At 53.9% G+C, this 15,396-nt stretch overlaps 1 protein-coding gene across 2 annotated transcripts in view; it reads left to right on the forward strand.

The window, feature by feature from the left end:
• MYO19 (myosin XIX) overlaps window positions 1–15,396 on the forward strand; it is a 35,552-nt gene that overhangs the window by 15,042 nt on the left and 5,114 nt on the right. The window contains exons 7-21 of one of the 2 annotated variants that reach the window (XM_035026656.1): window positions 2,096–2,228; window positions 3,127–3,196; window positions 3,717–3,819; window positions 4,477–4,573; window positions 4,715–4,791; window positions 6,569–6,659; window positions 7,090–7,258; window positions 9,005–9,078; window positions 9,773–9,894; window positions 10,062–10,175; window positions 10,431–10,607; window positions 10,921–11,073; window positions 12,117–12,224; window positions 13,133–13,203; window positions 14,949–15,052. In XM_035026656.1, the coding sequence (XP_034882547.1) occupies window positions 2,096–2,228; window positions 3,127–3,196; window positions 3,717–3,819; window positions 4,477–4,573; window positions 4,715–4,791; window positions 6,569–6,659; window positions 7,090–7,258; window positions 9,005–9,078; window positions 9,773–9,894; window positions 10,062–10,175; window positions 10,431–10,607; window positions 10,921–11,073; window positions 12,117–12,224; window positions 13,133–13,203; window positions 14,949–15,052 (1,663 nt within the window). Of the gene's footprint in view, window positions 1–1,902; window positions 2,229–3,126; window positions 3,197–3,716; window positions 3,820–4,476; window positions 4,574–4,714; window positions 4,792–6,568; window positions 6,660–7,089; window positions 7,259–9,004; window positions 9,079–9,772; window positions 9,895–10,061; window positions 10,176–10,430; window positions 10,608–10,920; window positions 11,074–12,116; window positions 12,225–13,132; window positions 13,204–14,948; window positions 15,053–15,396 lie in introns of both variants that reach the window. The other variant, XM_035026657.1, reaches the window with a different exon arrangement.

A 15,396-nucleotide genomic window follows, 5' to 3' on the forward strand; every position in this document is an offset into this window, starting at 1 on the left:
TGGACTCTGAAAAACAAACAGGGTTCTAGAGGGGAGGGGGGTGGGAGGATGGGTTAGCCTGGTGGTGGGTATTGAGGAGGGCACATTCTGCATGGAGCACTGGGTGTTATGCACAAACAGTGAATCATGGAACACTTCATCTAAAACTAATGATGTAATGTATGGGGATTAACATAAGAATAAAAAAAAAAGAATGAAATCTTACCATTTGCAATGACATGGATGGAGCTGGAGTGTATTATGCTAAGCAAAATGAGTCAGAGCAAGACAAATACCATGTGATTTCACTCATATATGGAATTTAAGAAACAACATATGGGAGGGGGGAAGAAAAGAGAAACCATAAGAGACTCTTGAAGGTAGAGAACAAATTGAGGGTTGATGGAGGGAGGTGTGTGGGTGGGGATTAAAGAGGGCACTTGTTACGATGAGCCCTGGATGTTGTATGTAAATGATGAACTACTGAATTCTACCCCTGAAATCAATATTGAACTGTCACCTAACTAGAGTTTAAATTAAATAATAATAAAAAGAAGGAAATAAAGTGAAAATAAAATAGGAAACAAAAATAACAAAATAAATGAAGTCAAAGGCCATATCTTTTTTTTTTTTTTAAGATTTATTTATTTATTTATTTGACAGAGACAGAGATAGCGAGAGCAGGAACACAAGCAGCGGGAGTGGGAGAGGGAGAGCAGGCTTCCCGCCGAGGAGGGAGCCTGATATGGGACTCGATCCCAGAACCCTGGGATCATGACCTGAGCCGAAGGCAGACGCTTAACGACTGAGCCACCCAGGCGCCCCGGAAGGCCATATCTTTTAAAAGATTAATAAAATTGATAACATTCTAGTCAAAATTTAAAAAGAGAGAAAAATTCACAAGTTACCAGTATCAGAATTAAAGAATAGATATTACTATAGATCCTACAGATTGGTAAGAGATTATTATGAACAACTTTATTCCAATAAATTCTACAATTTAGATGAAATGGAGAAATCTTTTGGAAGACCCAAACTGCTGGAGCTCACACAAGAAATATACAGGCCTTTATCAATGAAAGATGCCGAAGTCATAGTAATAAACCTGGCCACAAAGACAGCTCCAGGCCCAGATGGCTTTACTTGTGAATTCTATCAAGTATTTAAGGAGGTAATGTTAACCAGTTCTACACAGTCTTTCAGAAAATAGAAGGGAACAACTCCCACCTCATAGAAAGACCTAAAAGAATATACAGAAATTTACTACAACTAAGAAGTTGTAGTGAGGTGTGTAGAGAGTTGAGCAAAGTAACAGGTTACAAAGTAAATAAATAAAAATCTGGGGCGCCTAGGTGACTCATTCGTTAAGCGTCTACCTTCAGCTCAGGTCATGATCCTGGGGTCCTGGGATCGAGTCCCGCATCGGGCTCCCTGCTCCACAGGAAGCCTGCTTCTCCCTCTCCCACTCCCCCTGCTTGTGTTCCCTCTCTCACTATTTCTCTCTCTATCAAATAAATAAATAAATCTTTAAAAAACAAAATAAATAAAAATCTATCGTATTTCCATGTTCTAGCAACAAACAATTGGAGGTGAAAATGTGCCTCATTTCAGCTGATTAAAAACAAGTTGGGAATTTTCTAAGAGATTGCCTGGGTGTAAATCAGAACTCTGTCATTTACTATATGTGTGATCTTCAATAAAATTAAGTATCTTTATTTGCCTCAGTTTCATTTTAAAAACAGGTATGTCCTGGCACGTGTATCAATAGGTTTAGTAAGAAGATGCACAGAAAGCATCCTTTTTAGCTCAGCGCCTGCCACAGAGTAGTCAGTATTAGCTGTGCGCCCTCAGAGACACTGAGTAGCCTGCCCAGGTCAAGGTGGGTTGTCCCTTCTCTATCCCTCCTTCCTTCATTTCTTAAAGGTGTCCTCTGGAACTAGGAGCAGCAGAAGGGAGCAACCCCCCATTTCACTGTAAAGGACACAGTTGAATTCAACATTCCCCCATTCGGTCAGCAATGTGCCTGGTAGAGAAGAGGACTCTGGTGGGCCCCGCATCCTGAGGTACGGAGGGAGGGAACGTGAACACAGCTCCCACAGGGCTGTTTCTGCTGCAGACTTGGACATCCCGCTGCCTGATGAAGTTCTATGCTGTGGTGGCCGCCTCACCCACATCCTGGGAGAGCCACAGGATTGCAGAGAGGATTGAGCAGCGAATCTTGAACTCCAACCCTGTCATGGAAGCTTTTGGTGAGCTCGGTATCCTCTGCACAGTACCTCAATTCTGTTTCCACTGGGATTTGCCACCACCCAGAGAGAGGGGTAGTGCTTTGAGCCCGTCTCTGGGAGTTGGAGGATGAGAGCCTCATTGCCTTGGACCCTCAACCTCCCAGGTGCCCTTGGGCTCCTTCCATTAGAGTCACCCCATCCTCTGGCCTAGGCAGATGTAACAGTGTGCTGGAGAGGACCTCATGGCTCACCTAGTTCAAATCCTGTTCTTACATATGGTTTCCTGAGGGTTCAGAGAAGAAAGGGACTTGTCTAAGAATGCTCACCAGAGGGCGCCTGGGTGGCTCAGTTGGTTAAGCGACTGCCTTCGGCTCAGGTCATGATCCTGGAGTCCCTGGATCGAGTCCTGCATCGGGCTCCCTGCTCGGCAGGGAGTCTGCTTCTCCCTCTCCCACTCCCCATTTGTGTTCCCTCTCTCGCTGTGTCTTTCTCTGTCAAATAAATAAATAAAATCTTTATAAAAAAAAAAAAGAATGCTCACCAGTGAGTGTCCCATGTTGGGACTCGAGCCTAGATGTGTCCGGCTGGGCCCACAGCTGCCCAGATGCGGGGTGGAGATAGGTCTGTTGTACTTAGATGTTGTCTAACTCAATAGTGGCAGCTTGTTGGTTTTGGTCCTTTCCCTTCAAAGACAGTCCCTGACCACCTAGACTTGCTTATTCCAATTCATTGCCAAGAAGTTCTAACTCTGGAAACATTTGCTAAAGCGCGAGTGCCCATTCCCTAGTCCTGTCCCCTGTTTCATGGAAACCCACGAAAGGGCTGTTAGGTGACTTGAGGATCGAGACGTGCCCCCACCTTGGCCCACGAGGACCTGGTCAGCATGGGGGAGTGTTATAAACCTCGGTGTGATCTCTAGGGAATGCGTGCACCCTGAGGAATAACAACAGCAGTCGCTTTGGGAAGTTCATCCAGCTCCAGCTGAACAGGTAATGGCCACTGCCACTATGGCTGATGGGAGGATGGGGATGTGGAGGCCGAATGTGGCTGGGGCGGTTTCCAGCCTGGGCTACTCCTATGGGCAGAACCCTGCTCCTCCTGGCATGGAATAAATGAACCTGGGGGTGATCTTTGAACCTGGAGAATTCTAGCTACTCCAGCCTTAGAGACCCTGAGGCGGTGTGCTTGTTACGGCCTGTGAGTTCCTCCTGGCTTCTACCCTGGTTTGGGGCTTCTAGTTAAACTACCACCTTTCTGGACTGCACCCCTGAGCTTGAAGCTGGGGCTTCCGTTCCTGCCTTGAGATGGGACAAAATGGTATATAGAGGGCTTGGCCCTGTCCACCTGAGGTGGTCACAGGGGAATGTTCCAGACCACCCGAGGACCTGCTGAGTGGTCCCTAGTCCTCAAGACCCACTTTGACTAAGTGGAAGAGATTTGGGGGGAGGGGCTAGGTTGCATTCTGGCAGATGGTAAGTCCTTAATAAATGGCTACCTGCTTGTGTCCAGGGCCCAGCAGATGACCGGAGCTGCAGTCCAGACGTACCTCCTGGAGAAAACTCGAGTGGCCTGTCAGGCATCCAGTGAGAGGAACTTCCACATCTTCTACCAGGTTTGTCAAGCTGGGCCCACAGCTGCCCAGATGTAGGATGGAGATGGGTCTGAGCCTCCAAACCCTCCTCTCCACCCCGCCCCCATGCTCCAGGCCTGCCCCGCCCAACACTTTCGGTGAGGCGGCCACTTACTCCTGCAGACTTTGTGCAACTCCTCTGCCTCATGCTGGACCTTAGCTCCCAGGATGGTTTTGACATGGAGATGCATTTGCTTTCTCTATCAGACCAAAAGGTCCTTGGGACTGCGACTGGGTCCCCCTAATCAGACCGAGGACTCTTACAATGGCAACTGTCTCCAACAGAGTGAGGGCTTCCCTAGAGCTGTGTCTGATGTGTCTCCTATAAATCAGACTTGGTGTCCCCCAGAGCCTGGATAGTATGTCTGCCTGCTCGGATGGGACCTGGGGCTCCCCAGACAGGAGTTGTGCTTTCCTCATCAGACCACAGGCCCCCTCAGCAGGCTTTTCTTGCATCAGGTTAGAGACATTCAGAACTGTTGCTAAGGCTTTTGCCTCTGGGCCTGCCCTGGGCTCTGTGCAGGGACCTCTCAACCTTGTGATATCAAAGCATTTCTCCTCTCATGGCAACCCCAGGCTTATGCAGGCCTGGGCTTCCTCACACCCTCACCTCGGCCACCTGCCCACCCCTTCCCACAGATCTGTAAAGGAGCCGGCACGGACGAGAGGCTTCAGTGGCACCTCCCTGAGGGAGCAGCCTTCTCTTGGCTGCCCAACCCGGACAGGACCTTGGAAGGTAGGGGGAGCCTTGTCCAGCACCCTGGGCTAGCCCGTCAGTACCCATTCACCCTCTGCGCAGGGCCTGCCTTCTTCACCCCTCGATGTCCCTGCTGACCTCTGGTCCTGACCCTGGGCTGTGACTTGGATTCCTTTTCAGAGGATTGTTTCGAGGTGACCAGAGAGGCCATGCTTCATTTGGGTATCGACACCCCCACTCAGAACAACATCTTTCAGGTTAGAGGAAAAGGCACCGCTCTTGTGTTTGGCAGAGGTGATGGATGGGAAGCCCCTTTCATACGTCCCTTCTCTGAACTCTGAAGATCTAGGACTTTAAGCCCCACTGTGCAGTCTCTAAGGAGTCACCTACCCTCTGAGCCGCTGAGCCCGGACAGGGCATCGGGGAGAACAGGGCATAAAGGACAGTGATTGAGTGTGCAGTGCTGTGCTGTAAAACCTAACAGTGGGCTGGGGGCGGGGAGGGCCAGGTCAGTTATTACTGCAGTGATCAGAGTACAGAATAGAGAAGTAATGCTATCACAGGTTCGTCTAGTATATTCAGACTTTAAAATCACATTCATACTTCTTAGTCCACTTGGTTTTTTCAACAGTCCTGTGTGTGTGGAGATTTTTCCCATTTTTATGCTTGAGAAAACTAGAGAGGTAAAGTGACCTCCCTGGGTCGGACATCACTAAGTGACAGTTTGTACCAGACGTAGTAATTCCGACTTCCCACTTTTCCCTCCTCTCAGATGGAGTGCTGACCCAGGTGAGCTGGGCCCCCATCATCCCACTAGTGGCCTCCCTTCTCCCTTCTGTGTCTGCTGACGGAGCTGACTGCCGCCCTCCCCATCACCCCCACACCCACCAGAGCAGGGGGTGGGGATACAGGATAGGCTGGCAGCAGCCACAGGGAAGCCTCTGCAGGGAGGTGGCAGTGCAGTGGACAGTGACCTCTACCTCTAGATGGGGGCTGCTCAGGCAGGGAGGGGATCATGGCCAGCATAGGCACATCAGGCCAGAGCTTGGCCAGAGGGACAGCACATGGGGACAAACCCAGGGCAAGTGGACAACCCCAGGGTTCTGGCCTTGAAGTATCATGACCCTCTGCCCATTGGGTATGGCAGTCTTCTCCCAAGGTAGGTTGTGGCCTGAACACTGGTAGCATGTGGAGACCTCCGGCATGGGACCAGACGGGGATGGTGGGAGAGGCCTTGCTCTCCCAATAAGGGTCTGAGGGTTTCCAAGTTGCTGGACTTGAGTCTCTTCTCTGTAGCCTATGGGGACCCATCCATGTGGATCCACTGTACAGTGTGGCCTGGGACATCGAGCCCAATGTGCAGAGACCAAAATCCCAGATTCTACCCCAGGCTGAGCTGTCAGAGCCCCAGTGCTGAGAGAAGGCCAGAGGGAGCCAGGGCCAAAGCCCCACTGGCCACGCAGAAGTAAGCCTGGCCCACAGGTAATAGGAGTGGTCTCATAGTCTGCTTCTAGAGAAGGGAAGGCACAGGGACAGACGGGTGACGTGGGAGCCCCACTGGCTGCCCTGGGAGGCATCTCAAGTCAGACTGCCTGCCTTCTCATCCTGCCTTTGTCTTTTACCAAGTCTGTGGCCTGCAGGCTTGTGATTTGAAAATTTTATTTATTTATTTTAAATAATCTCTACACCCGGTGTGTGACTCAAACTCACAACCCTGAGATTGAGAGTCACACACTCCACTGAGCCAGCCAGGTGCCCTGTAGACTTATGACTGAACTTCTCCCTTTGTCACCCCTGTCTGTCATGGGCATCGTCACAGCACATTCCTTAGCGATCGTTGAAAAGATTAAACAAGGTGATGCATGTAACTCGAACAGAATTGTGCCTGGCAGGGTCTCGTAGTCAGGGGGCATCAGTTAGGGGCTTGTCTTAATGATCCTGGTACCGGGACTCTGTGAGCAGGAGACGGGCGCTTCCCGGGCGAGGCTCCAGCCCTGGAGAAAGAGCTCACACCATGTCCCCTTGCCCACTCAGGTCCTGGCCGGACTGCTGCACCTCGGCAACATCCGCTTTGCCGACTCTGAGGACGAAGCTCAGCCCTGCCAGCTGATGGGCGATGCCAAGTGTGAGGACAGGGCGGGGGCCTGGGGCTCAGGCTTCGGTCACACCGCCAGGGAGCAGGGCCCGCCCTGTCTGCAAAAGGGCCAACATGGGTGGGATGCGGGGGGCGGGGAGGTTGGAATGTGGAAGGCGATGCCCTTGGTGAAACCACGATGTTCCTGCTCACCCCCATCTCTGGGGAGGCAGACAGCAGCGGCCCTGTTCTACAGATGAGAAAAAAGTCAGAGGGTTTATGACGTGATCTGTCCCACGTGGGGCAGTGTGGACTGGGACAGAGAAGGCCTGAGTTCACGTCCTGCCTCTGCCTCGGGCAAGCCTCCTGCACCTGAACCAGGGTTTATTCCGTCCACGTGGGGCACCATGGTTCCACTGTGATGACATCACATTGTCTTGTGAAGAGGGCCGCCTGCATGGAGGGGATTTGTCGTTCTCAGGCTCTATCAGGACGTCAGCCTCGCTGCTACAGCTTCCAGAAGACCCACTGCTGGAGACACTGCGGATCAGAACCATCAGGGCAGGCAGGCAGCAGGTGTTCCGGAAGCCCTGTTCCCGAGCCGAGTGCGACATCCGCAGAGACTGTGTGGCCAAACTAGTCTACGCACGGTAAGCACTCGGGGCCCTGCCCTCCTTCCAGGTTCTCCCCTGTCTGGAGTTGGACCAGACACCATCAGGCAGTAGGCCCAGGGCCACGGTGGAGGCTTCCAGATAAAGCAGACACATTCTTCTCCCTGCTTCCCAGACCCTTCCCAGACCCTCGGGGACAGCAGGGAGTAGCTCCTGGATTTTTCCTGAGCAAGGCCTTTGACCTTAATTCCAGAGTCCTCTGCGTGGGGAAGTTGCCACAGTCTGGGCTAGATTCAGCTCATTATTAAAGCACAGGAGCCTGCCTTGCCCTTGGCAGTGGGTGAGGAAAGCCTGCCTGGCTCTTCACTGGCAGAGCAGGCTGCCAAGGCGATCTGGGGCCCACTCAGTTCCAGGTTTAGACCTATGGGTGAATCGGCTCCTCTGTCTCCATGTGCCCTCGCACTTCATGTTTTCATGTTACCTGGGGAGACTGATAGACAGGAGAGCCAGCAGTGTGGCCCACAGTCTCGCATGATATAATATGCAGCAAGTGCAAGCCCAGAACGTGGTGAAGGTGGGGGTCCTGGCCTTTCCCTGGTCGGTTATTTGGGCATCTCCACGTGGACTCTGGCCATGTGGTTAAGGGTGATGTCTCGCCCTGGGTTCTGAGAACCTTCAGGGTACCAAGTAAAGGTATCAAGGGGCCCGGAATCCTGCACAGCTATGGGACAGAACACATACATGTGCGTATGCACGTGCTTATGGGAACTTGGGCACTGGGGAGAGAGGGTCCTCTGCTTTCATGAACTTCCTGAAGAGTCTAAGAGCCTGAGATGCACTGCTAAGATGAAGATGGCCCAAGGCAGCTGGGCTCAGACTGACCCCAGTTCAGCAAGAGACTTCGTTCCCACTGCACCGAAGCTGATTTCAGGCCAAAGTCTTCTAAAGCCTTTGTGTCAAGTAACTGCAAAATGAGCAGATAAGATAAATATGATGACCACAGAGTGAGCCTGTGTGAAATGGAACATTTCATACAGGATAAAGGTCGGGTCACTGTGTCACCAGGTCACTCGTGTTTAGTACCTCAGACGGGCACTTGAAGCCCCTGTGGCGAAAATAGAAACCAGTGACTGGACTGCAGTAAGTTGCAGAGCAGTCACTTTAAGAAAAACCGTAAGAAAGAGACTCCTTAATAGTACCGTACATCGTGCTGAACATGTCCCCAGGACCGTGACTGCCTCATCTTCTGGGGGTGGGGTGGGGGATGGTCCAGAGTGCAGGATGCCACTTGACCTCAGGTGACTCGGGGCCCACTTGTGCAGGATCGAGTTGGGGGGATGTGGCAGGATCTTGAGCTCTACGCACCACAGGTCTAGTTTTGCAGGGGAGTCTAATGAACTTGGTTCTTTGCAAGCCTCACACAGGCCTACCCATCGGCCCCTTCCTTTCTAGTCAAGACACCAGCTGGGTGTCTGGCCAAGTGACTGATGGAGACTCACTCCCTGTCTAGCCCCAAGGTCTCGTTGTCCTGTGTTCAGCGTGCTGGCAGGACAGGCCAGGTTTATGTGTACCTAGGAACAGGCATGACCATAGACTGCATCCGTGGTAGGGCAAGACAGGATGGGCCAGAGAACTGGAGGAGAGGGTTTGACCCTCTGGCCTGTCAGGCTTGGGATACAGGCCCTTCAGAGTGTGGCACCCTGGCTAGAGGAGCAGTCTTGCCACCCCTCAGGCTCACCTGACCTCTCACCAGAGTCCTCTCTCCCTCCACCCCCACCCCAACAGGCTGTTTGACTGGCTGGTATCCGTGATCAATAGCAGCATCTGTGCAGACCCTGACTCCTGGACCACTTTCATAGGTAGCAGGGGCTCACCTTTCTGGGAGCACTCCTTCAGAAAAAGAACAGTAGAGTCCACTGTGCGACTCCACACAGCTCTCTCTTTACCCTTCTCTCCCCCCCCCCCTCCTCATCCATCAACGTCTGGGCAAGACAGCTCTGTGCCCTCGGTGCCCATGTCTGACCCGTCTGTAGCTCTCTAGGCAGACTCAGATGGTGCCTTGTCTGTGAGGGCCCCTCCTCTCTCCTGAGACCCAGGTCCGGCCTCAGGAGAGCAGTCGGGGGAGAGGCAAAATAGCTAGATTAGAGGGGGTTTGGGGGACACGCTAACATGGTTGGAACTGGGGTGGGATAGTCAGGGGAGGAAGTCAAGCTCAAAGATGTGAAGTTTGCTCAAGGGACAGTGGAATTCTAGATACCAGCTGGGCTGGTGAGATCGAGGCCCTCCAAACTGGATTAGACATAGAAAATGTTCTCTAGGCCGCCCCTCAAACCTCATTCAGCCTTCTTTCCTGCTCTGAATTCTGCGGGGCCATGAAGTAGAGATGGGCCCCTCCCCAAGGCGGGGTGTAAGCTGTGCCCACTGCCGGGTGTCATGCTCATTTAACTTCATCTCTAGGCTGCCAAGCGTGAGGTTTCGCCCCGGGCTCCTGTAGTCCCCCCAACTGCCCCCCGCCCCTGCAGCGGCCCCATGGGCTCTTCCCCATCCTCTCAGGCCTGCTGGATGTGTACGGATTTGAGTCCTTTCCCAACAACAGCCTGGAACAGTTGTGCATCAACTACGCCAATGAGAAGCTGCAACAGCACTTTGTGGCTCACTACCTAAGGGCTCAACAGGTGAGGGGTGGAATGCTTCTTCCAGGATCTTACCAGGAGCCTTTAGTTCCTTCTTTGATGTCATTCTGGAATATGCTGTGGTATTGAGGCCAGCCGTGGATGAGCCATCTGGGCCTCAGATCACAGTTGCCTTTTCCTGCCACCCAACCCCCACCTTTGTCCCCTAGGAGGAATATGCAGTCGAGGGTCTGGAGTGGTCATTTGTCAACTACCAGGACAACCAGCCCTGCTTGGATCTCCTCGAGGGGAGCCCCATCAGCATCTGCTCCCTCATAAATGAGGTGGGGTCAGCTAGTATGCTGAGCACCAGAGTTGGGCCTTTCTGGGGCCTTTTTGGGGCCTTGGAGACTATACTGTACCCACCCTGTGCCTCTGTCTTCCCATCTGCCAAGTGGGCTTGCTAATCCCTACGTTCCTTCCCTCTGAGAGCCACTGTGTGACAACTCTGCTGTTGGGGGACCACAGGGCGTGGGGACCATGAGGGCTGTGGTGAGCCCGTCTCGTGTTTGGCTGACTGCCCATCCCATCCCATGCAGGAATGCCGCCTTAATCGGCCAAGCAGTGCAGCCCAGCTCCAGACACGCATCGAGAGTGCGCTGGCCGGCAGCCCCTGCCTGGGCCACAACAAACTCAGCCGGGAGCCCAGCTTCATCGTGGTCCATTACGCGGGCCCTGTGCAGTACCACACTGCAGGTCTGGTGGAGAAGAACAAGGTGAGGGCTGGGCTGTGGCTTGTGGGGGCCGGTGTGAAATGAGGTGGTTGAGTCATTGCTGCACATACATGGAAGTTTGCAGTCATGCACTCTCTCTCTCCTGAACATCCTCCCAGAGCCCAAAGTCACCTCTTGGGCCTGCCTGAGGTCCCTGATATTCAGGCATGAGCTGCCCAGAAATGACTCCTGTCACAGTGGGGCTCCCACAGAAGCCATCTTCTGGGGCCCTGGTGAGCAGGACTGGCACACCTGTAGACAGCCCTGGGTAGCACTCCACGTGCCCTTACCTGCTGCCCTTGTCCTTTTCCAATAGGACCCTGTCCCACCTGAGCTGACCAGGCTCCTACAGCAATCCCAGGACCCCCTACTCAAGGTGCTGTTTCCTGCTGACCCTGAAGAGAAGGCCCAGGAGGAGCCCTCTGGCCAGAGCAGAGCCCCTGTGTTGACTGTGGTGTCCAAGTTCAAGGTGGGTTGGGGGGGTGTTGATATGATGTGCTTGGTTCATTCACCAATCTCAGATATTTACCCAGCACCTTCCAGGATTGGTACTGTGTGCCAGGGAGTGTTGACAAGTCAAGTAGACGTGGTCCCAGTCCACGCGGAGTTGGTAGTCTCATGGGGAAGACCGAGACCGGAAACTGACAAAGAGATGTATAATTGACATGATTGGAAGCCTAGGGGCTTGTGGGTGGCACAGTGAGGGTCTCTCACCCACTGCCGATAGGGCGGTCATGGAAGAGCAATAGTTAACGCGAACCTCTGTGCCCCCATCCCTTCCCAGTTCTCCAGCTTCCTGCTCCAGCTGTCCTTGGCTAGCAGATTTGTCACCTTCTCTAGCACTTTTTGCTTTCTGCCACCTCTGAGCCCTTGCACATTCTGCTCCATCTTCCTGGGATGCCCCTACCCCTCCCCCCACACTCCCACCCTCTATACCCTTTGTCCTAAGTTGATTCCTTCTCCTTCTTCAAACCTCAGCCTGATCACCTCCTAGAGGAAGCACCTTGTGGAGCCCAGATTTTGTTGGCACTTTCCTGCCTAGCCTCAGACATGCCACTGAGGGGGCCCACCCCATGTCTGTGTAGCCTGTCAGACCCTGGGCTCTGAGCCGCAGACTGACCTTGTCATTGCCCCAGCACAGCTCCCCGGGCACACAGGATGGGCTTAATGAGAACAGCTGTTGCCTGAATGAATGGCTTTGGCTTCCGAGATTGTGCTCTTCCAGAAAGATTGCACCAGTGAGGGTGGGGGGAGGGCAGCAGAGACCAACCAGGTGCAGGATCGCAGGTCAGGAAGGCCCCAGGAGGCAGGGGTGAGGAGCAGTGGGAGGTCAGGCCAGGAGGGTGCTTGGACTCAGTGAGCACCTCCCATAATCATCCCAGGGCCCAGGAGCATCCCCGCCTCAGGGCTGTGAGGACCGCCTCAGGTGTTTGAGGCAGTCACTAACCACGGCCCAGCTGATGCGTGCAGGCAGCCCCAGTCTGCCTGACCCCGCAGTCTCCCCCCCTGCAGGCCTCCCTGGAGCAGCTTCTGCAGGTTCTGGATAGCACTACGCCCCACTACATTCGCTGCATCAAGCCCAACAGCCAGGGCCAGGCGCACACCTTTCTCCAGGAGGAGGTAATTCACGGGGCCGGAGCTGCTTTGCGGGGAGCTCCATCTGGCCAAGGCCCTAAAGGGCCAAAAGGCAGAACTTAGGCTCCAAATGGAGTGCCCAGAGTGCGTCTCTCGGGCTGAGTCTCACGAGGGCGTCTTGTGTCCCCTGCTTTGGCAGCACGGTCACATACGGTTTTGTGGTCTGTGCACAGCACAGTGAGCTAGCCAGGAAGGCTGCACTGCATCAGACACTCTGTTCGCCCATCACGTGCCCTGATGAGACCGAAGCTGCCCCAAGGGACGGGTGGCTTTTGTGATTCGCTGAAAGCCTGCGTCGCCTTACAGTCCTGCACACTGCAGCCATTTCTGACCGGAGGTCGAGTGTTTTCTGATTCGCACAAAAGCAGTCGGTGGCCAGCAGCTGCCCTTTGTTCAGGGTACGGGGCTCTGAGATGGGGATGAAGTCTGAGTGCTGCACAGTGCTGGAGAGTGTCCCACAGTCAACTGGCCTGGGGGTTTAAGGCCAGGATCTCTCCACTCTGGTCCCGAAGAATCTTTACAATATAACCTCTCCTCCCTCTCAGCTATGATTTACTCTGTTGCCCACAAAATAGAAAATAAATAGGAAACAAATGGGGTTGGGCTGCATGGTGAGGCAGGACCTCTGCACTGCCTGGAGGAGCGAGAGAAAAGCAGGACCAGCACCTGCCTCAGCTGCATCAGAAGCCAGGCATCAGATAAGGGGACCTGGGGCCACCAGGACCCTTTTTAGCAGGGAGATTTTCTTGAGGTCCCAAGGAGTAGACCCCCATCAGCCACGCCTCTAGACAGCCTGCAGGTTCATACGGACCAAGGCCACAGTAAAGCCTCAGAGAGAGGGCAGGAGTGGTATTTCTGGCTGCAGGTGCCCAGCCTGTCTCCCATCCTTGCAGGTCCTGAGTCAGCTGGAGGCCTGTGGCCTCGTGGAGACCATCCACATCAGTGCTGCTGGCTTCCCTGTCCGGTGAGTGGGCCGAGCGCTGCACGGGGCAGGGCCGGTGCTGGGGTGGAGCTTGGGACTCAGGCGTGACAAGAGCTGCCCAGCCCAGAATAGGAGGTGGAGGTGAAGAGAAAGAAGCAGGTCTGCGGAGGTCAACCTGCAACTCGAGAGGCTTCACTCGTTTGTTTATCCATGCACTTTCTGTGTACTGTTTTGTACCAAGCAGTTTCTAGTATCAGTGAATAAGGAAGGTGAGCCTCTGCCTCTTGGGGCATACGTTCCTGTGGGTACACGTACAAGAAGTATAAAGTTGATCAGTGTAGGAAGGAAACAAAAAATGCTGCTGGGAGACTAATGGGGGAAGAGGATCTTGGGGCTGGTCAGGGAGGGGCCCTCTAAGCAGCTCAGGCCTCTGGGAACGGAGGAAACAGCAAGCACAAAGCTCCCAGCTTACGAACTAAGAGGCCCAAGTGATGGGAGCGTAGAGACCTGGGGGAGAGGGGCCGCATGGGTCCCACGAGGACTTGGCAAGTTGTCCATAGGGCCTGGAAGCCACTGGACGTTGTGAGGAGAGAGTGCTGTGCTCCCATTCATGTTCTGTGGTGGCTGTGTGGAGGCTGGACGTAGGGGCAGGAGAGAAGGGAGATGTGTGAGAAGGCTGTTGCCGGTACATAGGCAAGATGGTGACCCAGATGAGGGGGGCAGCTGTGAAAAATGGAGCGAAATGGGTGAAATTGGAGTATGGCTTGCAATAGAAACAGGACTGGGGGTTGGATGACCATGGGGTGTGGGCAGGGGAGCAGTCAGCTTCCAGCTCACACAGGAAACTTCAGGCTTCCATCGGAGGTTAATGGATGCATCAGGGGACAGTTCCCTGAGATAGGATGTCTGGGGAAGGCACAGGCTGGAGGTGGGATGGGAGGAGAGTCAGGAACGTGACCTCGTCAGGTTTGCAGTGGCTGTAAGACAAGCTCGGGGCCCAGAGCTTTGGGAACTGGAGGGCGCATGAGGATCTGTCCTCAGTGGGTTGTAACATCAGGAGCAAGGAGGAAATCACGGTGGGGAGAGAGAAGCGCTCTGAAGCTGTTCCCTGAGGAGCATTCACACTTAGGGTAGGGGACGAGAAACCAACAACGGCAACTTGGCAGGAGTCGTGGGTGAAGGAGGAAGCCAGGCTCACGGGGGTCACGGGGGTCAGCCGGGCACCTCCCGTCAGCCAGTCAGAGCACTGGCCACTGGATTTGGTGGCGTGGTGTCTGCTGATGGCTGCAGAAAGAGCCACACGGGAACAGTGTTGGGGACAGAAGCCAGACTCAGGAGGAGGAGGAGTAGATAGATACAAGGTGTCACCAGCTGTTTAAGTGTTGCAGTGAAGGGGAGCAGAGAAATCAGGAGGAAGCAAGGGAGGCTGTGGGGTCAGAAGGCACAGATGTGGCTGACCACATACGCAGCAGGAGCCATCCAACTGGGGAGAAGCCTGCAAGCCCCTTTGGAAGGAGGCAGGTCGCAAATCCCCTACAAGAAGAGCGAGCAGCTTTGTTTGGGTAGACCAAGACGGCAGGAAGAGCAGACCCAGTTTAAAATGGTCTCCACGGGCTTCTTTGAGTGACCATAGTCATCCCTTCAGAACCACCACCTCATCCATTCATTGTGGGCACAGTCAGGCAGCTGCTGAGTAGATTAAATAGAGGAGCTCCCGTTGGCCCCAAGCGCTATTCCAGGCTCACAGATGAAGACACTTCATTTCTTCCGCCGCCCTTGGCTTCCAGGATCCCTCACTGGAACTTCGTGGAACGATATGAATTGCTGAGAAGGCTCCGTGCTCACACATCCCCTGGCCCCCACAGCCCACTTCCTGCTGAAGGGCGCTCAGGTGAGTGGGGCCCATTTGCTGGTCGTGTGTTCAGCCACAGTGGACTGAGCGCCTATCCTGAGTCATCTTGGGGCTAGGGGCTGGGCATTCAGAGCAGAGTTCTGCCCTCATGGTTCTTGGTTCTTGGTTCAGTCGGGAAAACAGACTAAAAGACGACAAACAGTGGGAAAAGTGGAAAGGCAGAGGTGGGAACAGAGTGCCGTGGGTAGTGCTGCGGAATATGAATCAGGGAAGGCTTCCTGGAGGAAGTGGTGTCTGAGGACAGATGGTATTGGCCAGGTGAAGAGCATTCCACCTAACAGATAGTTGAATGGAGGGCTGCATGCAGGAGACAACCCTGTGTG

This window comes from Mirounga leonina, unplaced genomic scaffold (assembly GCF_011800145.1).
Source record: "Mirounga leonina isolate KUSES-001 unplaced genomic scaffold, KU_Mleo_1.0 Mir_200, whole genome shotgun sequence".
NCBI lineage: Eukaryota > Metazoa > Chordata > Mammalia > Carnivora > Phocidae > Mirounga > Mirounga leonina.